Source organism: Aristolochia californica, unplaced genomic scaffold, assembly GCF_029961685.1.
Source record: "Aristolochia californica isolate CCGP_79_NKW_82.1479 unplaced genomic scaffold, dmAriCali1.0.hap1 SCAF_13, whole genome shotgun sequence".
Lineage (NCBI taxonomy): Eukaryota > Viridiplantae > Streptophyta > Magnoliopsida > Piperales > Aristolochiaceae > Aristolochia > Aristolochia californica.
The window spans coordinates 5,445,867-5,473,123 of record NW_027181804.1 but is presented as its reverse complement, the minus strand read 5'-3'; the positions used below and the strand labels follow the sequence as shown (position 1 = coordinate 5,473,123).

The 27,257-nt window shown below is 39.4% G+C and overlaps 1 protein-coding gene across 1 annotated transcript in view; it reads left to right on the top strand.

Moving 5' to 3' along the window:
* Positions 1-27,257, top strand: part of LOC137948058 (glycine--tRNA ligase, chloroplastic/mitochondrial 2) — an 80,992-nt gene continuing 53,735 nt past the window's right edge. Inside the window, exons 1-17 of the mRNA XM_068793979.1 lie at positions 1-314; positions 8,834-8,884; positions 9,910-9,977; positions 10,060-10,141; positions 12,021-12,084; positions 12,980-13,035; positions 20,763-20,840; positions 20,993-21,067; positions 21,170-21,240; positions 21,379-21,495; positions 21,804-21,905; positions 22,867-22,993; positions 24,209-24,292; positions 24,535-24,621; positions 25,043-25,144; positions 26,376-26,439; positions 26,611-26,666. Coding sequence (XP_068650080.1) covers positions 63-314; positions 8,834-8,884; positions 9,910-9,977; positions 10,060-10,141; positions 12,021-12,084; positions 12,980-13,035; positions 20,763-20,840; positions 20,993-21,067; positions 21,170-21,240; positions 21,379-21,495; positions 21,804-21,905; positions 22,867-22,993; positions 24,209-24,292; positions 24,535-24,621; positions 25,043-25,144; positions 26,376-26,439; positions 26,611-26,666 — 1,536 coding nt within the window. The 5' untranslated portion in view covers positions 1-62. The remainder of the gene's footprint in view (positions 315-8,833; positions 8,885-9,909; positions 9,978-10,059; positions 10,142-12,020; positions 12,085-12,979; positions 13,036-20,762; positions 20,841-20,992; positions 21,068-21,169; positions 21,241-21,378; positions 21,496-21,803; positions 21,906-22,866; positions 22,994-24,208; positions 24,293-24,534; positions 24,622-25,042; positions 25,145-26,375; positions 26,440-26,610; positions 26,667-27,257) is intronic.

Sequence of the window (27,257 nt, the reverse complement as noted above, 5' to 3'; positions counted from 1 at the left end):
TAGGGTAACTGGCTAAGAGAGGACTGCGGCCTTCCTCTTGATTTCTTTCACGTCTCATCGCCATGGCAATGCTCGTGTTTCCTATCGCTCTATCTTCTATCAAATCACATAAACTTCATCTTCCGCTTTTTCATGGCGCGAAGAGAAATCCTATCTGGTTCTCTGCATTCTTCCATCGTAATTATTCGCTTCCATTGGAGAAAATACGAGTTTCGGCGAGCACTGCTACAGTACCTCAACAGCCAACGAAGAAAGAACCTTCCAAAGCGTCTGCATCCGTGCCTACATTCCAACAGGCCATTCAGCGTCTACAAGTAAGTAAAAACAATTTGCCACTCTGAAAACTTTTGCCTTCTCATTTCTGAATTTTGAACATAATTGAAGTATAGTTATGCTATAATTCAGGGGTGAGTGGAGTTAATTTAGGCTCTTTATTGTGGCGTTTTTTTACCTGCTAATTTTGTTCGGAAACTCGTGATCAAGTGATTCAGTTTGTTATTTTTCCAGTTATTTTTTGAGCTGTTGCTCTGTGATTGATTTTGGGTACGAGAACTCTAGATAATTGGCTTCAACTTAGTACTGAGACTTCTTTGTGATTGGATGCGGGAGAAAGTTGTTTCAGTGGCATATTAACCCTTTGAATTTGCCAAGCAGATTTAAATCTCGAGACACTCAATACAGCACTTTGTTAAGATGTTAGCGATGAATGGATTCCAATTTATGGGTAGTATCAGAGTGAGAATGACTGGGGGATGTTGTTTCAATCTTTTTGCGATTATGCAATTGGGAAAAAGAAATGGGCGTGTAGTCATTGGCCTTTTGGAAGTTTTGGAAGCATTTTTGCTTGAATAACTAATACGGTTTCAGAAAGAGCTACGTGAAGAAGTTGTTTAGCATCTTGTTGATGATTGATTGGTGCTTGCAGGGGTTGTTTGAGGAAAGAGAACATTGGACACTCGAAAACCCTACCTGAGGGACCACATTAGTGTATTTGATGACTGTATTGTGGATGCCTTTTAACTCATCTGGAGATGCTACTTGAGGTTGTCACATAGCTTGGTTATCCTGGGTTTTCCAGAAGCTTCTATATGCTTGATGAGTGATTCTACCCTTTCTTCTTGAAATTTTGTATTGAGAAGAGAGGCCCCTCAGGGTTTGAAACCACCTTCTTGTGGAGATTTTGTCAACATCGAGCTGCCAATTTTCTCTGAAGTTTTTGCTACTAAAGTTTCTGAATTCTTTTTGGTTTAGGAGCCAAATAGATACTTGACCCGAAATTTGATCAGTCAGAACTTCTACGGGGGAGGATTTGAATTTGAATTTCCTTCTGTTTCTTTCTTTCCATAGTTCCCATAGGATATGACCAATACAACATGATATAATCAACTTTCCTAACTTTGAGAGTCTGGATTCAATGAGTGAGAGGATAGTAGATGATAGATTTGCAGCAGCATAGTATTGGAGCCCACTTTTATTTAAGAGAGAGGTCCAGACCGAATGGGCATAATGGCATGATAGGAGGATGTGATTGGCTGTTTCTGGAGCAATTTTGCAGAAAGGGCATAGTGGGTCCTGGACTTGGGTACCCCATCGGATTAAAGAATCAAAGGTGAGGATTTTATTTCTGCAGGCGGTCCAAATGAAAATTTTTGCACATGGCGGGTCAAGGAGGTTCCATGCTGAGGCCACAGGGTGATTTGAATGGGTTGCGGATGTGTTGCATAGGAAGTTGTAGGCTGAGGCAGTGGAGAAGGACCCTTTTGAGCAAGGTGTCCAAATTAAAGTATCATCTGTGTTATTGGGCTTCACTGGTGGAAGGCTTGCGAGGAGATTGGAGGCTAGATGGCTTCAGGATCAGAAATATGTCTTTTGAGATTTAAATTCTAGTTCCCACTGTCTGACCATATGTGAGAAATGAAGGCATTAGAATTACCAGAAAGGCTAGAGATTGATTCATGGCTAATTTTGAGGTTGGATTGGCCAGTCCACCAATCATTCCAAAATTTTGTCGAGGTACCATTTTTGACATAGCACTTTACTACTTTCTTGAAATCTAGAAGAAGTCGGACGATTTTTTTCTAAGCAGGGGAGAGAGAATAGAATTGTCCCCCCTTCGTCCACCAGCCCGAATGCTTGTTAGCTTTTGCTGCTACTAGAGCTCTCCAAATTAAGGCAGGGTAGAGGTTGAATTTCCAGATCCATTTCGGCAAAACCTCCTTGGCGGCATTGGGAGTTATATGACGATATATGTACTTTAATTTATCAAATGCATTGTAAGTGGGATTATATTCCTAGATCTGCTAATCATTTGGCAGATAAACAAGTTCAACAGGGCGTTTCCCTCCAACAACTTGTTGTGGAGGAAGGCCATCTAGGTATGTATTTTCATCATCTTGCAATATATATTCACACCCTATTTAAATTTTTTTTTTTCCAGATCCATTTAAGGAGAAGAGCAGAATTTGTAGTGGTAGTATCCTGAATACCCAAACCTCCGAGGGATTTAGGTTTGCAAACCTTGTCCCATTTTACTAGATGATATTTTTTCTCCCCATTTGGCCCTCTCCACAGAAATCTTCTTTTTAGAAGCTCGAATCTATTTCTGACAGAAACAGGGCATCGGAACATGGACAAATAGTAGTTGGGAATTCCATGTAAATAGGATTTAATCAGAACCAATTTGCCAACTTTAGAAAGGAATTTCCCTCTCCAGGAGGCCAAACGCCCTTCCAATCGCTCAATGACAGGGTGCCAAGAAGCCTTGGAAGGGAGACGAGGAGTCAGGGGGAGTTCTAGATATGTTCCAACAAACATCTCAATTTTACATCCAAGATAGCTTGCCATTGAGCAAAGCAAATTTGGTTTGATGTTGAAGCCAATAATGGATGATTTTGCCCAACTGACTTTCTGTCCCGATGAGATATCAAATAAGTTAAGTAGGTCTTTGATGTTGTGAATTTGGCTTAAAGAGTCTCTGCAGAAGAACATTGTATCATCTGCATATTGAAGGAGGGCAATGTCTTGAGCTAGATCAGAGGAGGTAAGCCTGAGTCATTCTGACCTTTTAGCCAGTCGGACCATGGCAGCCAAGTGCTCCCCAATGAGTGTGAAGATAAAAGGAGAGAGAGGATCTCCCTGCCTAATACCCCTTGTGCTATTGAAGTACCCACATGACTTACCATTGACTAGAACAAAATATGAGGCATTTGAAATGCAACTTCTCATCCATAATCTCCAGCGGGTGGTGAAGCCCATTTCACCGAAAAGATGGTCAATCAGCTTCCAGTTGATCCGGTCAAAGGCCTTCTCAAAATCTAATTTGATGACAACTCTCGGTTGGTTTGATTTTTTAAAGGAATGAAGAAGTTCATGGGTTGCCATAGTTGAGTCGTCCAGGATATTACAGCCAGAGATAAATGCACTTTTACATGGGCTAATAACACAGGGGAGAACAACCTCTAGACGGTTGGGGAGAATCTGGGCTAAAATTTTGTATGAGCTTGTGGTCAGGCTGATAGGCCTGAAGTCTTGAGGGAGGGCTAGGTTGTTTTTTTTGGGGATCAGGGCAATGAAAAAGGCACCAATGGATTTGTGGGTGATTCCTACTTGATGAAAATTGTTTACAAAGGCATCTACATCACTTTTGGTAACGTCCCAAGACTTTTTGTAAAATTCACCGTTGAACCCATTTGGCCCCAGGTGTCACGCGGTTAGATTTGGGCTAGGTCCGTCTAGCCAAGTGGAATATCTACCCCGTGCGGCCTAGCTCTTCCCAAGAACTAGTCAGCCTCCTTGAGCTTCGGATCTTCCAACCAATACTTCACACAAGAAGTTACAAGCCAAATGGGACAATGAAAAGACCAAGATATAGAAGAGAAAAGCCTACTTTGTATTGACAATACAAGATTACAAAGGGTGGTCAAACACTCTTGAAGGCCAAGGCTAAAAACTCTCTCTATACACTAAAAGAGTAAAGAAGGCCAAGGATTTTTCGACCCTTTTACAATGGGAGAGGCCTCCCTATTTATAGTCTCTCCTCTTGCCTTTTGAAATCTCAAAAAACGCTCAGAAAACCGTCAGATCCCAAAAATTCGGTTTCTGGCGTCAAGGGGCGCCCTGGTCAGGCGGGCGCCTGGCGACCTGGTCGCCAGGAAACCCCATTTCACGCGCGGGCGCCTGCGCCTGGAGTCCTGCCGCGCGCGCTTGCGCCTAGCGTCCTGAGGAAACCCCATTTCGCTCCGCTTGGAGTCCTGGCCGTGCGCCAGCAACCCCATTTCGCCTTGCAAGGATTCCTGGTTGCGCCCAACCCCATTTCGCCCCGCCAGAAGTGTCTACTGGCGTGCTGCCTTGTGTCTGAGCTGGCTGTTGGGGTTGTTGTGCACCTTGTTGCTTGGCCATCCGTTTGGCAAGCTCAAGTATGTCTTCTTTTGCTGAAGTTGATGCCGGGCCAGCCATATGTGTGCGCCCCTCTGGGCCGCGCCATTGCACTTGGCCTTGGCCGTTGCTTCTATTGCGGTGCACTGAACTTGCACAGTCTTCCACCTTGGTGTTTGGCCACACCATGGCTTCATCCTCCATCTCACCAGGGCTCGATCCTTCGGCAGACCAAGAGCAACCGTATCAACTTTCTTCTGGAGAGAAAGGTCTCTCCAGCAGAGCAGCTTCAGGCGCAGAAATACGATTGAACTCTATTTGGTCGAGAGTAGGGCGGTTGAAGCACTCCTTTGTGTAGAGATCTGTAAAAAAATTCACAAGCACATTAGCAACGGAGATGCTATCCCTAATCTCCTCGTCGTTATTGAGAATGGAGGATATACGGTTAGTTCTCTGTCGAGCTGAGGCAATGGCATGGAGGAACTTTGTATTGCCATCCCCATCGTTCAACCAACGGAATCTGGCCCGCTGCTTCCAGTGAGTGGTTTCATTTTTAAGGAGATTTGAGAGATCAGAATTTATGTGGTTTCTAAGAATGAGTTCAGGGGGAGAGAGTGACCTTTCTCTTCGAGTAGATCAATCTCAGATAGGCGGTGCCGGATGGAATTTTTCCCAGATGCAGCAACAGCAGTAGCAGTGAGGCTACGAGCCCAGGGCTTGATCATTAGCTTTAGATCTTTGAGCTTCAAAGGAAACGACCACCTAGGGTTTGGGTGATGATTGAATTCTTCCCACCATTTTTTCAGTTGGGGGACAAAAGAATCATTAAGGAACCAGAAGTTTTCAAATTGGAATGGAGAGTGTCCCCAGGATGGGGGGCGAGAATTTATTAGGATTGGCCAGTGGTCAGAGCCAATTTTATTGAGGACTTGGCCGGATGTGTTGGGAAGGAGGTGCAGCCAATTGTTTGCCAAAAAACGGTCTAATTTGGAAAGAATAGGGGGGTTTTGTCCTTTGGACCAAGTAAATTTTTTCCTAGATAATGAAATTTCGAGGAGTTCCAAACTGCAAATCAGATCTGAAAAAGCTGCACTATTAAGTTTTGTTTATCATCAAAATCAAGAATGGAGTCAACATATGGTCAACAACAAGTAGACCTGAATCCTTGTTACCGACTTTATGCTTAGTGGTAATGGAGGGTCCATTTCTTGGAATCAGGGTCTCAGAAGAAGCTAAACAATAGGGAAACTATTGTTGCTGTTAACCTAGTCTAGAAACTCAACAACCTTTTTTTTTTATATATAAGTGATAATTTATTGAAGGAAACCAAAAAACAAAAACAAACTAAAGGAGACCTCCTTTTACAACAAGGGATTGGAGGGAGGGAGGGTGTACCCAGGAAAGAAGAGGGTATATCGGTTTGTTGAGCCTTTGCTGGAAGTGTTGTAAGTTGATAGGATTTGGAGCGTTCTGATAGGTGGGACAAAAGTGTCTTTTTAGAAATGTTGACCCAGATCTGTGGTCTATGTGGTAGGTGGCTTTGGGATTGGTGGTGTAAGATAGTGTATCCTCTCCATGTCCGGGATTCGGGACATAGGTAGGGTGATGGGTTGAAAGGTCAGTATGTGTAGTACAGTTGGTAGGGAAGATGTCTGGGTAGGGCGATAGACTCATTAGTATGGGATCAGGCTCAGCAGCCGATGCTTTTTGCCAGTGGGTAGGTGGGGCATTTGAATTTGAGTATGCATGTTTCGGTTGACAAGGCCAGGTGGGAGGTTTCTGATTGGTTAAGGGCAGTGAGGTAAAGGGTGGTCAATACCCGATGGGCAAGACATGTGAGGTTTGGGCTGGCTCTCCACCGTGACTGGCCCGGCTTTTGGAGATGATCTGGTGCCGGATCCCATGAAGCAAATCTTGATCTGGAAGATGTGGGGACCAATTGAAATTTTGATGAGCGAGGAGTTGTACCTCACCTGGGAATGGATGATGAATAAGTTTGCCATGTCTAGCCTGGTCATTCTGGCCGTGGCATCCCCCAACATAATAAACTGACCAAAACGATCAGCAATTTGAAGAAAAACCTCCATTTGCCGTAACTCAGCTGAGAGTCCAAAGATGTTGATCCACCGACCAAGGAGAAGGTCAGGGCGAAAAGGGGGCTGGTTAATGATTTTGTTGATTGGAGTTTCTGGGGTGTTTGGGATAGCCAAGGCAAGTTGTTTATCATATTGGTTGTGAAAATGAATAAGCCAATTATAATTATCCAGGTAGGAATGGGCGGGACTATAGGGTAGTTGAAGAGTTTTGGTTACCCAGTAAATGATTGGGTTGATGTCAATTGTGGGCTGATGAAAAGAAAAGATAAGGGAGTGAGATAGCAGTTCACTTCCAGGTCTAGATGGTGGGTGTATCAAGTGGTTGGTGAGGGGGTGAGGTATTTAGGCTGGTATTCGGAGTTGGGTATTAATGTGTTGGGTTCCCTGTGCTAGACTTCAGAAGTGGAGGGAAGGGGGAAGCTGCTTGAGGTGTGCCCAAAGAACAGGTAGAAGGAGGAAAGAATAGCCGGAGAATGGAGGTCCTAACTTGATCCCATCCAAACCCTGAGTTAGAAGCTTCCGGGGGATAGACTCTTCCCATGACAGTCCGTTCCCTACATTGGGTACTCTTGCACTCTTTAGTCCCCTTGTACGTAAACATTGAGACGTGAAAACGACACGGCCAGTCCATAGCTCCTTGGTGTTTCTTTCCACTGGATGAGAAAGGGTGACAGAGTCGAACTGCTTAATGAAAGCCTCAAATGCTTCATAGGGGATAGAAATAAAAGGCCGCTTATTTCTAGTAGTGGCAGGGATACAAATCAGCTAACCAGATCGGTCAGAAACCTTGGTGATGGAGATGGAGGTGGAGCCAACACAAAAGGTGGAAGCAGAGTCACCTTTCGACCGTCATTCTAGTGAGAGCTTCCGCCTTGTTGCTCTACTTTCAACCACCTGCCAACCTGGTAGCTCAGCCTCTGTCGAATCCACAACAGCATCTTTCCCCTTCTCTTTCTCAGTCCGAGTCCATCGAACATCATCCGCCCCGGAGTTTGCAGGCTGCCTAGGCCAGTTCCCAATCGGCAGGGGTTGTCTTGATTCCCTTGTCATTCCAGTTTTCTCCCTTTCAGTTTGCCTCACCTTGTCGCTCTCTGCTCCTCTCTCCATCTCTCTCTCAACAACCTTTATATCAAAAGAAGCATGTAAAACCTTATTTGGACCCCAGAGCCAAACATTGAGTTGTCTGTTGCTTCCTGTTTTAGGCTCCTAAATTGTGATCAGCCTACTAGTAGGAATTGTTCTACTATGGCCTAGAGTCTCTTTGCACCTCCTAAATCCAAATTTTTAGCCTTGGAGTGTTCTGAAGGGCAAATTTTTTACTTTGAATAACCTTATGAAGAGAGGAACCTCGATCGCCAGTGCTTCTTGTAGGCTTTGCTGCCTTTGAGATGACATCATGCGCTGCCCCTTCACATGGAAGATTTCGTTTGACTTAGCCTCTTTGGCATTAGTTTCGAAATCCCAGCTTCTTCTGTTAACCTCGTTGTCAAGTGCCTTAGCCTTGTCTTGCCAAAGGTGGGCTAGCTCATACTTAAAAGCTTGCCTTGCTTTGTGCCTTGGATGATCTGGCTAGAGCGAAATCAGAAGCTTTTCTAGGGGTGCTCCTTTCCTCTGGCAGCCACTTCCTACCATATCCAGAACAACTTCATCTCATGGCTTTGCACCCTTAAGGAGTTTAAGCAATTTGCAGGTGGTTACTTGAAGGACTACAGGGAGCAGGCTGCCAAGCTGTCTGTTCCAAAGAATTCCCCCTTGGTCCTGTTTGCATCAAACTCAATTTTGACAGGAGCTCCCTTGGCAATCCTGGGCCAGTCGGCTTTGTGGTGTTTTTAGAAATAGTGAAGGCGCCATTCTTCTCTCCTTCTCCGGTCCTCTTGATGTTGCCAACTCGACTGTTGCTGAGCTCTTGGCCTTAGTTCATGGTTGAGAATCTTCAAGTAGAAGCTTCATGGCCATTTCATTGTGGAAGGAGACAAGTTAGTGGTTATTAGTTGGTGCGACAAGAAGTGCTCTAAACCTTGGCATTTGTGGCGGCATTTCTATGAGATTTTAGATCTGCAGAAAATGTAATTACCTAGAATCATGTTTTGATATTAGTTAATTGTTTTACTGGTTTTCTTGCTCGAGAGGGGGTTTCCCACCAATCCCTCATTGTAAAGTGCCCCCTCTCCCCTTCCATGTAGCTGTTTGCCTTTGGATTGGTTAATGAATACACCCATTTTCTAAAAAGAAAAAAAGAAAAAATTTAAAGTCAATTTACTTTTAGATTGCACTTTTCTTACTGTTTTGGATTTTTGTTGAAGAATAAAAGCAGTAATCATTTTTTCTGTATTTCTCTATTGATGATGTTTTCTTTTGTTTAGGAGTATTGGGCTTCTGTGGGATGTGCCATAATGCAATGTAGCAACACAGAGGTACTACTTTAAATAGCTTAGTTTTCCTCACTAATTGTTAGTACTCTCTGAATGTCTTTAATTGTTCTTTGCCAATAACTTGTACGTGTATTCATGTGCTTTATGACTCCAGAGGCTTTTTTGTTCGGTTGGTTAGAATTCTTTTGGCTTTTCTTGAACCCCATGTTTCACAATGTTGTGGTAGTTTCCGATATTACTTATATGTGAATATTATGTTTCTACCTAGTTCGTTAGTTAGTTAGTGTGTGCGTGTGTACATACACTTTGTTTGTGCTGGATGCAATTACATGTCCCCTGTTTCTCCACCTTGGGGCCCCATGCTTGACACTGAGGTATCAAAGGTATTTCTTAGCCTCTTATTCCAAAATGTGCTAGTCTCTTTCATTTTTCTTTGGCACTGTGAAGTTCTTCCATTGTGGTTGTTCTTTTCATTGCATGTGAGAAATTCAAACTTAACTTGCAAATATAACATTGATTAAAAAGTCACTTGTCAATTGAGGATATCTCTAGTTGACAAGTTTGTGAATCAGTACGACCATTCAAAATTGTGAATTCAGGCACTAACGTTGAACAGTTCTGACTAATTGTTAGCTGATTGTCAGAAAAATATATATAAATTTTTTTGACATCTTTCATGTGTGTTGAATTTTGAAAAAAGAAAGAGGATGATACTGTTATTGAGATATGTCCACTTAATACTTGTGTTGATACAACATTTACATTGTCATGTACTAGTCAGTTAGAATACTTAAAATCATCATTGTTATCATAGCCTTATTACAACTACATAGGCTTGACTGGAAATGTATTTTAGTTTCTGTTAACATTTTTTATTGCCTTGTATATTTGGAAATACTTCTTTCATTATGGTTCTATTCTAAGATGTACTTAGAAATCCATGGCACAGAAATCCATTAGTGGAAAATGGTTTTAGAAGTTGATTAGATTTGAAATTCTTTGGCATTTTTCTTACTTTAATGCCTTTTTTTTTCAAATAATCAGTGGTTTCCACTTTTGTTTATTAGGTTGGAGCAGGAACTATGAATCCTTTGACTTTCTTAAGGGTTCTTGGTCCAGAACCTTGGAATGTTGCGTAAGTATGCATTTATGGAAAATTTGTTAATCCATATGGTTTTAGTGTCCATTCAATATGTGGAGTTTGTTCATCTTGGAAGGTATCTTGAACCTAGCATTCGACCAGATGACAGCCGCTATGGAGACAATCCAAATAGGCTTCAACGACACACTCAATTTCAGGTCAGTTTTTATTTTTGTTCCTGTTTTAATTCTGTGTTTTATTTCTTTGGTTTGGTCTACTTTTAATTGATTTTAAGAGAAGACCATGAGACCATATAATTCATGGTAAATAGTAGATACTGAGATATAAGGAGATTAGGGCAGATTTATGCAGAATATAATGGTTTTGGCTTCTGAACTTGTTAGAGTTAGTCCAAGTTTAGTTGAAATTACAGGTTGAAGATTCCTATTTAAAGGTCTGAAGTCCTGTTGTTTGAGTAATACAATGACTGTAGTGGAACTTTAAAAGATTTGCAGTTGAAGTGTTGTAAATTTTGTAAGTCGTCGGAATCTCCCTGCGATCTCTCATTGCTTGGGAAGGCTTCCCCCCAGTAATCTACTCGTTTGACCTCTCTCTTAATAAAATTCGGCATCATTTATTTTTTTATTTTTTTGTAAGTTCTCGTTTGAAAAAAAAATCTTGCAAGTCCTTAGTAGAGAAGTACAAGAACAAACAAACCTAGGGCAGAGGGCCTTCCTCCACAACAAGGTGTTGGAGTGAAATGCCCACGTTAGCCTGGATGTTTGCCAAGTGGTTGGCAGAGCGAGGAATATGCTTCCAAGTACATTTCAAATGGGAACTTAAATTACATATTTTCGAGTACATATCCCAGTGACGCCACGGAGGCCTGATGGATTTTGTACACCAGTTAATGACGACCTTTGAGTTGCCCTCTATGCAGAGTGGGCACGTAAGCCGATTTGAGAAAATTTAAATTCTGTTTAGCAATCCCGAAAGTTTTGCTATTGTGGAGTCAGAGTTTCCAAGAGGGCCCGCAAAAGAGAAGAGGAGATCGCCATTAACATCATGTATAACTCCTTCATAGCCTGCAGGATCGGGGCAACCAAGTGTACTCCCATCGAAGTTAAGCTTGAAGTGGCCCGATTGTGGGGGGTCCAAATAGCCATGATTGGGGGGCGAGAGGGCTGAGAGCGCCCAGCAACTAGCTGCCAATTTTCTCTGAAGTTTGTGCTGTTGAAGTTTCTGAATCTTTTCGGTTTAGAAGCCAAATAGATACTTGGCCCTTAATTCGATCAGTTAGAACTTCGGTGGGGGAAGATTTGAATTTGAATTTCCTCCTATTTCTTTCTTTCCATAGTTCCCATAGGATATGTCCAATGCTACATGATATAATCAGCTTTCCTAACTTTGGGAGTCTGGTGTCGATGAGTGAGAGGATAGTAGATGACAAATTTGAAGCAGCACAATATTGGAGCCCAATTTTATTTAAAAGAAAGGTCCAGACAGAGTGGGCATAATGGCATGATAGGAGAAGCAAGTCCTCAGTTTACATTTTGAAAGGTGATTTTTTACTTAGTTTCTTGGTATACGTATAGGAGTTAGAAATAAGTTGATACTTTGTTTTATGTTTTAGTTCACTTTCTAAATTGGATTCTTATGTTAAGAGAGTCAAAGTATACTAGGAATATTATCTGTTCTGTGCGTATGAGTCACCTTTTTGTTCTGAAACTTGAAGTAAGGGGAATTCTATTTTAGGAAGTATGCTGGTCATCTCAAGAGAGTTAGATATCTTTATTTCCTAACTCTCTCCTTCTTTGTTTCTTTTGTCTTTGTTATGTTTTTATTTCTAAACTGACTAAAACCATAGCAATTCTGATTCTTGTTTTTTTTTTTTTTTTTTGTGTGTGTGGAGAGTGGGGAAGAGGGTGTGTTTCTGTGATCAGTTAGACAACTCCCTTCTTTCCTTTCTCGCAGAGCTCTTTTCTTGTTTTGTCCTCACTGCTTTTCTTCAGCACTTACTAAGGCAAGGAGAAAGTCTACACTTAAAAGTTGTATAATGTGTTCAATTTAGAATGATATATTGAATTTATTCATCAGGTTATATTAAAGCCTGATCCGGGAAATTCACAAGAGCTTTTTATTCAAAGCCTTTCAGCATTGGGTAAGAATTTTAACTTTTGAATGCTTGTGTGGTTGTTTTGCAAGGAATTTTTCCTATTATTTCTGTGTAGGAAGAGTGTAGGAAGCAATAGGTGACATGCTGTAGTAGGTAGCCGGATCCTGAAGAAAATGGAAAGGTGGGAAAAAAGTTGCAAGGAAACACTTGAAGCAAGCTGATGCAGCAGTGAATTTTTTTTTTCTAATTATTTTAACAATGAAGCTAGTAAATTGATAGGTCAGAGTGGAGAATAATGTTTCCTCTTTTGGCTCTAATATAGTTGGAACTCTGCCTATGTAGTTTTTTGAATGATGGATCCACAATGTGCATTTTCGGTTTCATTTTTTTTCTCTTACAAATATCTCCATGTATTTTCTTATAATTGTGTACTTAAAACTCTTGCTGTTACTTCTCTCCCTTTCTCGATTGACATTTACAGGTAACTCATTAATAATCAACTTATAGCAATCTCTACCTGTGTTATTTATTCATTTATTTTTCTTATTTTTATCAGTCTTATAAAAAACCCTGCTCGTAAGCTTAATCGTGGGACAATTCTGTACAAGCAGAATAGGCAAAAAAGCTATACAGAAGTTATGAATGAACTACATTCATCGGATATTGCTTCAAGAATTTGCCCCAGCCAGTAAAGCATTAAGTTGCTTTTATTTTTTTTATAAACACTTTTATGCTATTTTAATTATCCATTAGTTTAGGTTGCTTTTATAAGAATTTTCTTGTAGTTGTTTGAAATCATAGGATAGGATTGAGGAGAAGGAAAAAAACATTTTGGCATTAAGTGGATAATCAATTTTCTCATAACCTCCTCATCAGCTTCTTGGAGAATACTTCTTTATTTTTGCGTTGCTTGTTTATCTAAAAGTTTCCTGTTTGCCAGGTATCAACGTTAATGATCATGATATACGTTTTGTGGAAGACAATTGGGAAAGTCCGGTAGTACTCTTTTTTCATTTATGTTGTGCATTTTCTTTCAGATGAAAATGAAGAAGGAAAAGCTTCTACAATTGGTTAAATTACAATTACTATGTCTACAACATATACAACATTGGATGATGAATAAAAGAAAAGTTGGTTAATTGCTAGAGCTAATTAGCCTCTAATATAGGGGAGATTTCAGCAAGATAATTAGAGAATGAAACTAGACTTATTCCAACAATGAATCTGATCATATTTCAACAATAAATCTGGACATATTTCAAAAATGAATCTGTACATATTTCAACTTTCCTGCTCAAGCTGGTTTATAAATGTTGATCATCTCCAACTTGCCAATTAGGAAGTTAAATTGCTGTGATTGAAGAATCTTTGTGAAGATTGCCCAGCTCCATACATCTTCTAAGCCCCCAGTAGTTTCAGAGTGGACCCCGTTGTCTGCCGGTGTCCTAAAATGAAACTTTGATGACTCCTCTTTTGGCAACCCTGGTTTAGTTGGTTTTGGCAGAGTGGTTCGTGACTCTTTTGGGAACCAGATCGTATCCTTTTCCGGCACTCTCGGTATTGCGGATTCCACGATGCTATTTAATGGACTCTGTGTCTTCCGCGAACACCGCGCTGGGCCCATTCATATCGAGGGAGATTCTAAGGTGGTGATAAGCTGGTGTGAGCATTCCTCAATGCCTCCATGGCGTCATTGGGACACCTTTTCTGAAATTATGGAAATTGTCAGTTTGTTTGATTGTTTTTGGTCTCACATCCCGAGATTAGCAAATTCTGTGGCCGATTGTTTGGTCAAGCTGGGAGCTTCCTTGCAATCTCTTGCTGTTAGGGGATAGCTCACCCTTTTTTCTCTGGTTCTCTTAATAAAATCATCTTTCATAAAAAAACAAGAATCTTCGTGAAGATATCTGCAGCATGTTGTTTGGTAGGAATATATGCAATACACAATATTCCTTCTAGCTTCTCTTTGATAAAATGCCGATTGATCTCAATGTGCTTTGTCTTGTCGTGCTATACCAAATTATGGGAAATACTAATGGCTGCCTTGCTATCTGAGTATAACTTCATTGGTTGGTTGTACACAATCTTCAACTCGCTTAAAAGCCGTTTTATTTAGAGAAGCTCACATATCCGTTGTGCAACAACATGAAAACTCGGCTTCAACACTGCTTTTAGCCACAACATTCTGCTTTTTGCTTCTCCAAGTCACTAGTTTCGTCCTAGAAAGGTGCAATATCCAGATGTAGATCTCCTGTCATCTATACTTCCAGCTCAGCTAGTATCAGTGAATTCTTCAACACATTGTCACTCTTCTTGAACAATAATCCCTTACCTGGAGTTCCTTAAAGATATTTAAGAATCATATAAATTACATTTAAGTACTTTTCACGAGGGGAGTGCATGGATTGACTCACAACACTCACTGCAAAAGCAATGTCAACCTCATCACTGAGGCTCTCAACTTGCAATTTGCTTCCATAGATGTTTCTGCTAGCTTGCACCCTAGCATATCGGTTTCTTTGAGAAGATCTAAGATATATTTTCTTTGAGATTCCAAGATTCCTTCCTTAGTTCTTGCCACCTTCATGCCCAAGAAATACCTCAAAGATCCAAGGTCTTTGATTTAAATTCTTTGGCCATAAAGGTCTTTAGCTTCTCCTGTTCAACAAGATCATCGCCTATTAGGATAATATCATCTACATACACAATAAGTGTGTTTAAAAAAAATAGTGTGATTTGCTTGGCTCTAAAGGTCCAAAGTTATTTATAGCTTTAGTGAAGTGATCAAACCATGTTCTAGGAGATTGTTTATGACCATAAAGTGACCTCTTGAGTTAACAAACTTTTTTTGCTCCAAGTAAGCCTTCAAATCCTGGAGGTAGATGCATATATACTTCCTCACCATTGAGGAAAACATTCTTCACATCCAGCTATTGCAATGGCCAATCCATAATAGCTGCAAGAGACAACAGGATTCTGACACTTCATTTTCGTAATAAGAGCAAAGGTCTCCTGATAATCTATTCCATATGTCTGAATATATTCCTCTGCTAGCAGCCTTACTTTATACCTTTCTATTGACCCATCAGCCTTATATTTCATTATGAATACCCATTTACAACCAACTGGAAATTTTCCTTTGGGAAGAAATACCAATTTTTTCTTTTTTTTGAATGAAGTGAGATTTTATTACAGCAAACAACAAACTACAAGAAGCCAAGCTAAAGGTACACTTCCCTAACAACAAGAGATTGGAGGGAGATTCCTTTGCTTGGCTTGAAAGTCAGCAAAATCATTTGTTGATCTTGGAATAGGAGACCAGTCACAATTAAGAAAAGATACAATTTCAATCATTCATGAAAGACAGTTATTATTTGGTGTTCCAAAGACAACTCCCCCCCTTGGCGCCATTGGTCCATAACAGATAGTATTGTTGACATTGTATCTTCTATTGATTGTAATTGGAATCTCATTCCTAGATTAGCCAACTCTTTGGCTGATAAATTGGCAAAATTCGGAACTTCTTAGCAATCTCTCAGTGTTTGGGAAGGCTTAACTCCTTTGTAAATTGCTCTTTTGAGCTTTTGTCTTAATAAAAATCAGCATCATTTAAAAAAAATAAAAAATCATTCATGAAAGACGGGCCAATGTCGCCAACGGGGGTCAGCAAGGTTGGAGCACCATCTAATTACGATTTTGGAGTCTCCTTCAATAACAAGAGGGCAGCTGAGGTGGTTACAAAAAACAATGAGCCCTTGAAGAATAGGGAATAAATTAGCTGAGGTGGAGTCAAATATCCCCATTGGGTCAGAATAGGTGATGAGAGTAGTGCCAACGGAGTCCCAGATGACTCCCCCAAAGCTAGAAATACCCGGGTTGTATGCGTGCTTTGCTATCAAAATTGACCTTAAGAGTTCCAGTAATATGAGGCTTCCATGCTTCAACAGAATGAGGACGAGGGAAGGTGGACATGAAAGCCATAATACGCTAGTTAATCTGAAGGGGGTGTCTCTCGTGCCAGAAAAGTCCATTCGTGTATGGAGCCATGAGGATACATGACCAATGATGTGGCTGGAAACATCTTCATCATTTCTGAATTTGCAGTTGAATCTTCTATTGTTTCTCTCCTTCCAGATGCCCCATAGGATGTGAGCTAAGCAAGCCGAGGGAATGATTTTTCCTAGCTTTGGATGTGAATGCCGAGAATCATCCTGTGTGTTCCAAGGAGATCATTTGGAAGACATACCAATTCCCAAGTTTGATTCTTCTCTAACGCCTTCATTTCCTTGAGAATGAGAACAATAAGAGCTTCTTGTATAGACTTGGGAATTTTTGTTTTTGACAAGTTAGAAACAAAGGCTCTAAAGTATGAGGACAATTTGTGATACAAAGTGATATATATGACGATTTGTCATGGTCTTATGCCTTTTTTATGAGCAATGGGGACATCAAGGTCTTGAAATTCACAAGATTTTGGACACAAGGAAGAATTTGAATTACTTGATGTATTTGGCATTAAATCTTGACAATTTATTTGTGGTTGTTGCTCCACACCTTGTCAGTTACGCCTCTTCGCATAGACACACAACTTTGTGTTTTTCTCATGTAGTATTTCTTCTCCAGCATTAGATTTTTTAGTTTCTGGCACAATAGACTTGTGTTCAGGAAGGGAATATGTGATAGGAAAAATTTATGGTTGAGGAGACAAAGTGGTTATTTCTGGATAAGAGGAAATATAAGAGACAATCAAGGGGACATTTGTTTCCCAAAACATTTCTTTATCCAAATGATGCTATCCTTGAAGAGAAGATTGGGGGAAAAAAGGTTGATCTTAAAAGAATGTGACATCCATACTCACGCAGATCCGATTGGTGGTAGGATCAAAACACTTATATCCCTTTTGAGTTGGTGAGTATCTAAGAAAGACACATTCACAAGCTCTCTGGTCAAGTTTATTGTAAACACAAACACAAAACAACCAAACACCTTGGGAGATAGATCATTGAAGAATTGTGCACGAGGGAGGTCTCCAATAGAACATTGACCGAGCTACCTCTAAAAGGTATTTGTTCTTACTTGGTGGCCTCTGTGTATTATCATATCAAAGGTTGGACGGCTAACCCCTCCGAGCATGATGCCGCTGCAGCCTGGAAACTATCTGCCCTAGACAAAATTAGGTTCTTCATATGGACAACCATCAAATAGAAGATACTTATTGCCGACAATCTTCCCAGGTGTGGTTTTTCCAGCCCCAATGCTGTCTGCCCTCTCTGTGACACCTGCTATGAATCGGTCCAGCATGTCCTTCTCCACTGCAGCTATTCTTTGAAAGTCTGGATAGGTATTTTTCAGAAACTTGATGTTCAGCTCGGACTTCCTCAAGATTTAATTGGAACCATTCGTCTGGTTATGAGCACCCCTCTCCCCAAGCTCCGCAAATTCCTCTTATTTGCCTGTCTTGCTTATGTTCCCTGGTGCATTTGGCAAGAGAGTAACAACATGCGTTTTAATCATAAGTTCAGCAGTGTTGACAACACTATTGAGTCGGCCGTGTGCCTTATTTCCAGCTGGCTTCACTCTTGTCATGAATTCTCAGCGCTCAAGGGGATGCCACTTTGAATTAATTGGCGCACACATGTTTGGTCCTTCCAAGCGTCCAACTATAGTTGAATGGTCCCCCCCCCCCCCCTTTGGGTAGCATTAAGCTAAACTTTGACGGTAGCGTTTTGGGATGCCCGAGACTTGTTGGCTTTGGATGCGTCTTTCGAAACTTCTCAGATGAGGCTATTGGTCTTATGCGGGACCCCAAGGGCTTGCTGATTCTATCACCGCCGAAGTCTCTGCTCTCTTACATGGCCTGATTGTCTTCAAGGAATAGCTCTCTGGGCACCTCCTCATAAAAGGGGATTCCAATGGCCTTGAATAAGTGATGAGAGGAGTGCCATCAGAATCCCAAATGACACCAGCAAAACCAATCATGCTAGAATAGCAAGAGTACTGCCATTGAAGTTAAGTTTGAGGGTGCCCAAAGGAGGTAGTCACCATTCTATTTTATCTGGTTGCTTGGATGGAGCGGACATTTGAGCCACAACATGTCAATTGATACGAAGGGGGGCATCGGATAGGCAAGCATATACCTTCCTTGTGTGAAGCCAGGAGGACACATGGCCAACAATACGGTTAATGCTCTCCTCCACACCGTCAAATTTGCAGTTGAACTTACAATTGTTTCTCTCTGTCCAAAGGCATCAAAGGATATGTGCAAGGACGAGAGAAGTAGCTTTCTCAATTTAGGAATATTTGTCCCCAAAAGCATTTTGTAGGTTCCAATGAGGTTAAGGAGGGAGGTCGCTACTTGCCACGTGAATGGGCAACGAAGGAAGAGATGGCTGATACTTTCATCTTCAGAATTACAGAATGGGTGAAGACTCCATAGATTGAGGTTGCTATAGTGCCATAATATTATTTCATCTTTAACAAAAAGAGATAATAAATTGCCTGAAATTTGAGCTTGTTTAATTGGATGCACTTCCGTCAAAGTAGTAGAGTTGATCAACCTCTCTAGCACTACCAATCATCTTCCCGGAGCACATATCTCTAAATCCACATTGAGATTGAGTGAACTTAGCAACACAATTTGAATGTTTAGTGAGTTTGCTGATGGACAAAAGATTACAAGACAAGTTAGGAACAGGAACAAGTAAGACAAATTGCAATGTAAGATTTTTTTTTTTTTTTTTTGAAATGTGCAATGTTAGATTTTTAGAAAGAACAATAGAACATTTTTCTTGCAATTGGAGATAAAGACTCATTTGCAATACGCACTTGAACAATACTAGGATAAGGAGTATAGGACGAGAACAAATGAGAAAGACTGGTCATATGATCACTAGCACCTGGATCAACTATCCATGGTGTGTGATAAGAAGAATAGTTAACAGCGACAGGAGAATTACCTTTTTGAGCAAGTGAACTAGTACCAGAGGTATTGGGATTAGATTTGGACTGACTCAATAGTCCATACAGATGCTCTAATTGTTCCTTATTGAATAAAGGTGTCTTAGAAGTACTAGGACGAACTGCTCCCTGACGTTGTGTAGCTGCCTACATACCTTTACCATTTTTGTTCTTCTAGTTGGTAGTTTGCCATGTTACTTCCAACATGCTTTCCTGGCATATCTAGGATTATTTCAATCATCACACAACCTTTTATCTTTTTTCAGCCCTTTCTTGTCATCACCACCCTTTATCTTTTAACAGTTGACTTTTCATGATTAGGTTCTTTGTCACCTAATTGCTCTTTTTGAGTTTCAGAGAGTAAAAGTTTCAGTAAGATCAGGAAAGAGTTCTTTACCAAGAACACAATAACATACCTGGTCGAATTCAGGATTGAGTCCCAACAAGAACTGGAACACTCTCTCCCTCTTCAACATGTTTTTTTTTTTTTTATGCGTTCGCAGTAGATTCCATTTCCACATGCCAGTACATATCTAACTCTATAAACGACCCCCCTCACAATTATAGTAGTCTGTAACATTTGAGGACGCTTGTTTTGTCTTGTGGACTTGCTATTTGATCTGAAAAATCCGAGAAGTAAATCCTATCTTGGAGTATGTTTTATGCACAACCAAACAAATGCCCCTAGCAGTAGGAAGCAATAGATATGTCCTTGCATAGTGTAGCAGCCACGACATGACAGTGGCATTGGCAACTTCCCATGTTTCAGAAGACTTATCGTTCTCTGCGGTGCCTTTGCAACTCCATTCACATATTTAAACTTCCCAAGACTCATCGAAAAGATTTTGGCAGATTTAGACCACTCCATAAAGTTCATTCCATTCAGTTTAACTGTAGAAATCGGAAGGGTGGGATTTTCTTGTTGAATTGGAATTTGCTGGGGAATAGAGGTGACTATAGAGGACTAGGAAGTTTCTGACAAGATGGCTGGATGAGGGAAAAAGAGAAACCCACTGCATCTTTCTACATAGACAAGTCCAGCGATTAAGGCCGATGAAAGGATTTCGGCAAATAGAGACGGGTAAATGGATAAAAAAAACTTTCCGGTAATGAAGACTGGACACAATGATGACTACCAGCAATGAAGGCTGGTGAAGAAAAAAAAAGAAGAATTTAGAGCCTGAGCTCTGATACCAAGATGAAAATGAAGAAGAATTTAGAGCCTAAGCTCTGACACCAAGATGAAAAATGAAGAATAAAAAAACTTATACAATTGCTTAAACACAACTACAATGACTACAATATATACAACATAAGATGATGAATAAAAGGAAAGTTGATTAATTCCTAGAGCTAATCTAGCCTCTAATATAAGAGAGATTTCAGTAAGACAATAAAAGAATAAATCTGGACATATTTCAAAAATGATTCTAGACATATTTCAATAATGAACCTGGATATATTTCAACATGACTGTTCTGTATATCTTGTTGGAACTGTAAATAAAAATACTTTTTCAACTTTTATTCAAAAAATATGGTCCCAATTTCGTAATGAGGCTCTTTTCAGTGAATATGGTGGGTTCTGACCATTACACGTGCATGGCACCTGAAAATATTTACTGTGGTCCTCATCCCAGTTATGCAAATGAAGAATATTCTTGTTTTAACTGGAGCAAATATGTTTTGCAATCAGGTTTTGAGGATTAAGGTATAGTTTCAGTTGACAATGCTTGTTTTTTTTCCTTTTATTTAAAAAAATGTTAGGTCCTTGGTGCTTGGGGATTAGGTTGGGAAATTTGGATGGATGGGATGGAGATAACACAGTTCACCTACTTCCAGCAGGTATGACTAATTGTTGGCTATTGTTGCCAACTCTTGAGTTATGTCAATTATATGGAAGCACCTCATCATTACTCGCCTTTTGTTAATGTACTTGGCTATTCTTGTATGCTGCATACTACTTTAAAGCATTACCATTTGATAATTTTTTTCAGGCTGGAAGTCTTCAGCTGTTCCCTGTTTCTGTTGAGATAACTTATGGCCTTGAACGTATTCTAATGTTGCTACAGGTTAGTTTAACTTTTGCCTATGCCCAAACTCTCTATTCTGCCCATAAAACATGTTTGACAATGGGATTTCACTGCAATCTGTGGCATAATATCTTTTGGCAGGCGGTGGATCATTTTAAAAAGATTAAGTATGCTGAAGGTATTACTTATGGGGAGCTGTTTCTGGAAAATGAGTATGTGAGCCACTTTTTAATTTGTTTCTTACAGAGCCGATTTCTTCATGGACACCTTTTAAGAGTTGTTTTTTTCTTGATGTGAAGTTAGAAATATTTATGTGACTTAAAGTGCTTCTTTTCTTTATTGTGATGCAGGAAGGAAATGAGTGCATACTATTTGGAACATGCCAAAGTTGATCATATCCAGAAACACTTTCAAATTTTTGAAGAGGAAGCTCGCTATTTGCTTTCACAGGGTCTTGCTATTCCCGCGTAATTTTCTTAGAAATGAATGTGTACTCATTTCATTTTTGGACATTTTGAAAAGTGCATTATTAGGGAACTAACGCATAAGAATGTGACCCCAAATTGTCATGCATATTAGGAACATCTGGTGCATTAATTTATATTTTATGTTCATACACGTTTTTTATTTTTTTTCCTGCATAGTGACTATATCAGTGCAGTTATCACTTTCTGATTGATTGCTGTTATCTCTATCATAGTTATACATTAGCTTTTATACTATATCTAGAGGTTAGTAGTCCATGTTAAAGTTGTCTTCTGCTGTACAATGTTAGGTATGATCAGCTGCTGAAGACTTCTCATGCTTTCAATATTTTGGATTCTAGAGGCTTTATTGGTGTCACTGAAAGGGCTCGATATTTCACCCGCATGCGCAGGTCAGTTTTTTCATTTCATGATACTGCAATGTTTAATGGAAAAAAGGGACGGACATTTCAAAACAAAATGGAAAAAAGGGACAGGACTGCTGATAAAAACGAGGAGCAAGAGATGATAAGAGAGTGAGTGAGTGAGGAAGGTGCTATGGACAGTGAGAGAGCGATAATGAGAGGAAACAAAGAGGACATCAAACTTAGGGTAGAGTTAGAACCAACTGTTGTTTATATCTTTGTTAGAGTAGGAAATGCACAGTTTCCAATTTTTATTTTATTTTCACAAAAGATGAGTTTCAAAAAAAGAGTAGGAAATGCACTAATACCCTGTTACTTTCAACATAAAAGAGACTTTGGTCACTGTAAACTTGTGAGGTGGAAATAGGAGGAGAAAAGGTGAGATTCATAGATTGCAGTGAGGGCAGGTGGTGAGAGTGTGAGCAGAGAAGGAAAGAGAATGAGAGAAGAATTGCAATAACTCATACTTGCTCCTCTCTCTTTCCCTTTGTAATAATATTGCATTATCATTTTGAGCAAAAGAAAATAGAAGATTTCTCTTTTCTTCCTCTGGTTCTCTGCCTTCTTCTCTGATCCCTCTGTCCTTCCCAAAGTTGTTTTTTGTTGCTGACTCTCCCTCTCTCCTCCTTTTTCCTTTCTGATTTTTCTTACCAAACTCTAACTCTAGAATTATCTTCTGAAATATTCCTGAAGTTCATATTTTGGTAATCGAGCTTCCAAAGTATTCACTAAAGCAATTAAAAACGGAGTAAACCTCCCCCCTCCTCCCTCTCCCAACCCCAGGCAGAATCCTGAGTTTGATGGTTGTTTTTTTTTAAAATGTATGCCAACATATTTGTCATTTTTTATATGGAAATTCTAATGGAGTCTAGAGTGCTAGATGATTGCTTGTACTTATAGTTACTTGTAGACTTCTCATTTCTCTTACTAATTTTTTGTCTGGCAACAGTTTAGCTCGGGAATGTGCACAACTTTGGGTCCAAACAAGAGAGTCTCTTGGACATCCTCTGGGAAATTATTCTGAAATTTGTCAGACAATTTATCCCAAAGATGTTCTTGAGTCGGAGATTAAAAAGGTATCTTGCAATCCTACCTTTCCAAACCTAGAACAGATAACATTTTTTTGCTCTCTTGTAACTTATTTATAAAGTTCTCAAATATATGCATTTATATCATTGCTGACTCAACGTCGGCTGAGCTCCAAGGCCTCCTCAATGGGTTTTGCGTTTTCAGAGACAATTATAGTGGCCCTCTTCACATTGAAGGAGACTCAAAGGTGGTAATTGGTTGGTGCGAGTATGCATCCTCTCCCCCGTGGTGCCATTGAGACTCTTTTAGGGAGATTCTTGAAATTGCTTATCAATTTTCTTGTTTTTTGGTCTCACATTCCGAGATTTGCAAATTTGGCAGTAGATGTGCTTGCCAGGATGGGAGCAACCCTTCAATCTCTTGTTTTTAGGGATTTGCTCCTATCTCATTTTTTATTTTCTTTGTTAATATATACATCTTTTTAAAAAAAAAATAAAAAAAATCATTTCAATGTTTTAGTTTTATTATTTTATTTTATTTTTTGGAAACAAATGAGATTTTATTGGAAGATAATGGTTCTACTAGGATTTTCTGTTTCTTTGTTGTTAAATATCAAGTGGGGGTATTTTGGTCATTTTGTTATTCAATATCAGGTTTCTCTTGTAGTCATTGTGTTATGAAAAGAGAATCTAGAGTTGTAGTATTGCTTGTGTTTGCTGATGATATCATTTTTTCAGAAAGTAACATAAAAGGAATTGAAGAAATGAAGGAAATCTGGCTAACCATTTTAAAACCAAAGATCTGGGTTCATTGAAATATTTCCTAGGTATAGAAGATACTCTAACTGTTGGTCTGAAATGGCCTGAAACCAGCTTTCTTCGGGTCAACTTGACTTTCACTCCTAAATGGTGTCTCTTCTTCCTTATAAGAAGTTTTAAATTCAAAACATTATTGTAAGTATGCTGTGTTGCACAAATTTAGGATCTCCTGTCTGTGTATGCATCCTGTTTATTGCATGTTTTTAAACCTCCTGCTTCTTACTTAATGGATTTCTTTGTAGATCTGTCATGGAAAGAGCTTAGTATGTTACTTAAATTGCATTCTTTTACATCTAGCTTTAGTAATCTCTGCTACTTTTGCCATGTGGAAATGTAAAAACAAAATCATGCTATCAATTTCACAAAATCATTGCTATCAATGTCATCATTCTGACTATATTTTGAATGCTATAATACGTTTTTTTGCTTTAACTTATGTGACAGGTAAAAGACGACACTAGGGATTTTGTTCTTGAAATTGGAACTGAAGAAATGCCGCCTCAAGATGTTCATGATGCAAGTCAGCATGTATGATTTCTGGGTTTTATGGCAAATGTGTTTCATATTATTGCATACTCATCTGTCCGCTTTGCTCTAGCAATACTGAGAGTTGTTGAGTGAAACCATTGGGGTCCTTGTAAGAAAAAACTTTTGGGTGGAATCCCTTGTTGCACCTATCTCCTAAAAAAAAGGTGCATCATGGTTTCAGATCATAACCAAATTTCCACAAATAAAAACCCACTAGTGACAATAGTTGTTGGTTTTGGCAGCTCGGAAGTCTGATTACGCAATTGCTGGAAAAACAAAGAATGAGCCATGGGAAAGTGTTTGCTTGTGGTTCACCGCGCCGACTTGTGGTATTTGGTCTGATTCACTGACTTCTGAATTTCTTCCTTTTTTTATGTTTTTTTAGATAATATTCAAAAATTTTGTTGCAAAAAGAGAAATAGAATTGGTGTTACAGAAAACCCAGTGGAGGCCTTGAAGTACAATGGGTCCCCCATGCAAAGGGTTACATGATGCAACCTTTAATTTTCTCTCTATTTCTTTCTTCTTCCTGTCATTAATACAAAATGGTGTCACTCTATAGGGATATTCTGATGCTTGGTGTCCATAATGAACATGTGGTCAGAAAAAAAGCCCGTTCCTTTCATACTGTTGCTTCTTTTTGTTACTGTAGAGAATTTGCATTTATTGATACCTAATCACAAGGGTAGAAACCTTTCATGAGTGTTTTGGCTCTGCATTCACACCATCTTGTTATGCTGGCTATTGCAGGTCCATGTTGAGAGGCTTAGTTCTAGACAAATGGAGAATGAGGTTGACATTCGAGGTCCGCCAGTGACCAAGGCATTTGATGATCAAGGAAACCCTACTAAGGTTCACTTGTTCATTTCTCCATGCATTTGGATTTCTTGTCCAGCCTATTTGTCATGATCAGTGAATTTTTTCGATCCTAGCTATGCTGAGAATGTTATTCTGGATTCTAATTGCTTTGGGGGGGAGGGTTTAGTGCACTTAGAAAGTAGGTTACTGATGCAGCACATATTAATGTGGAAGATCTAACTAAAGAATATCTAAGGACAAGAGACCACCCCAAAATCTCTCATATTTATGAAAGAAGAAGAAAGAAGAAACCCAATTTAAAGAGTCCTAAATTTCCTATTTTGGGCTCACATTTCCAAGAAGAGAAAGTCCTAAGAAAGTCTCTCTAAGTTGCAATTTTCTATTAGCATGGCAAAATTAGAAGTTTTAACTAGACAAGTAACTTGGTGTTTTTAGCAACTCCCTATTTTCGTTAAAAGGTTTGATTACCAAGCCTTTTCTAGTGGTACTTTTGTGTTTTGAATATGAGTCTTTGTTTCTAAACTAGGAAAGCATTCACTTTGCAACTACATAGATTAGAAGTTGTTTCCTATTTTCAATTTCTTTTTCCCCAAGTAGATCTAGATTTGGAAAGTCTTAATTGGAATCTATTTCCTATTATAGACAACATAGGAACTTCCTATTTTATTGGTTTGTTTGCCTATAAAAGATCCTCATATGTAACACAAAAACTAGATTTTTGTCATTGAATAAAGTTCTGGGTTTGTTCTCTCTTGGATGAAATTATCTTTTGTGTTTTTTTCTCTATTTGCTATTTTTCTTAATAATTTCAGAAACCGACTTTCTGTCCTTCACGTTTTACCTATTAATCTTAAGTTCAGATTATAGTTTCATAGTTGTTCTCGAAATCTCGGTTACTCACATGCTGTAGAAGGCAGTCTAACTTTTATTCCTTGAATGTAAATCACAGTGCTGCATCAGTCACATAGGGAAAGTTACGTGAAAGTGATTTTCAGGGTGATTTACTATCCCCGGAGAATGTTCTTTTTAATGTTTGTGTAACCTTATGGAAACTGCATAAAGAATTCATTAATAAAATGGATTTGTGATGTAGTTAGTGTAACTCTCTCTAGTGGTTTGACTATGCACAACAACATTCCATAAGTGCACTAATTGGTCCTTAAAAGTTTTTTCTGATTTCATTCCTTGTTTTAATGGTACTACCATATTCTCCTCTTGATCATGTTGCGAAGCATGCATGAATTGAGTTTTTTAATAATCTCAGGCTGCTGAGGGCTTTTGCCGTAAATGTTCTGTACCATTAGATGCACTCATCAGGAAAGCAGATGGTCAGTATTGTTTTAATTAATTTTGTGCATTTGATTTCAGTGTTCTATGAGACTGTCTTCCATGGATCAGAAAAATCCTGTTATTTCAGCTTTTATGCTTGGTTGTGTGGTCCTATGCGTGTTTCATATAAAGATTTTTGAGGCTCATAGGGTGTCTGTTTTTTGTTGCAGGGAAGACAGAGTATGTTTATGCACGTGTTAAGGAGTCCTCAAGGTTTGCTTTGGAGGTACAATTTTGAGCTCTTACTCTTTGCCTATATGTAAATTTTGATAGTTGACAACTATCCGCTTTGAAGTTATTATTCCTGCAGAAAGTGTTGAATTTCTGAAAAAGAGGAAAACTTCATTGACTTGTTGTAATCTGAGTCCACGAGCCCCTATTTATAATAGAGAAAAGTAGTAAAGTCCAATTGTTAAGGGAATAGTCCCACATTGATTAGTGAGAACAAAAATATGTTGAGTTTATTAGTTGGGAAAGAGGTTTCCTAAGATGGCTAGTCATTTTGGAATAAGCCTTAAACCCAACTTCACATGGTATCAGAGTAGGTACTCGCATGTGGCCCTCTACCCAAATTATCCATGTAAGAGTCCAGGGGGCCTACACGTGAGGGGGAGTGTTAAAGAAATAGTCCCACATGGATTAGTGAGAACAAATATGTTGAGTTTATTAGTTGGGAAAGAGGTTTCCTAAGATGGCTAGTCATTTTGGGATAGGCCTTGGATCCAACTTCACACCAATTACAATTAAACTACCCTTGTCCTAATTACTCCCAATGTCTAACACTTAAAGATAAGTCTTAGCATAATTAAACAACTAA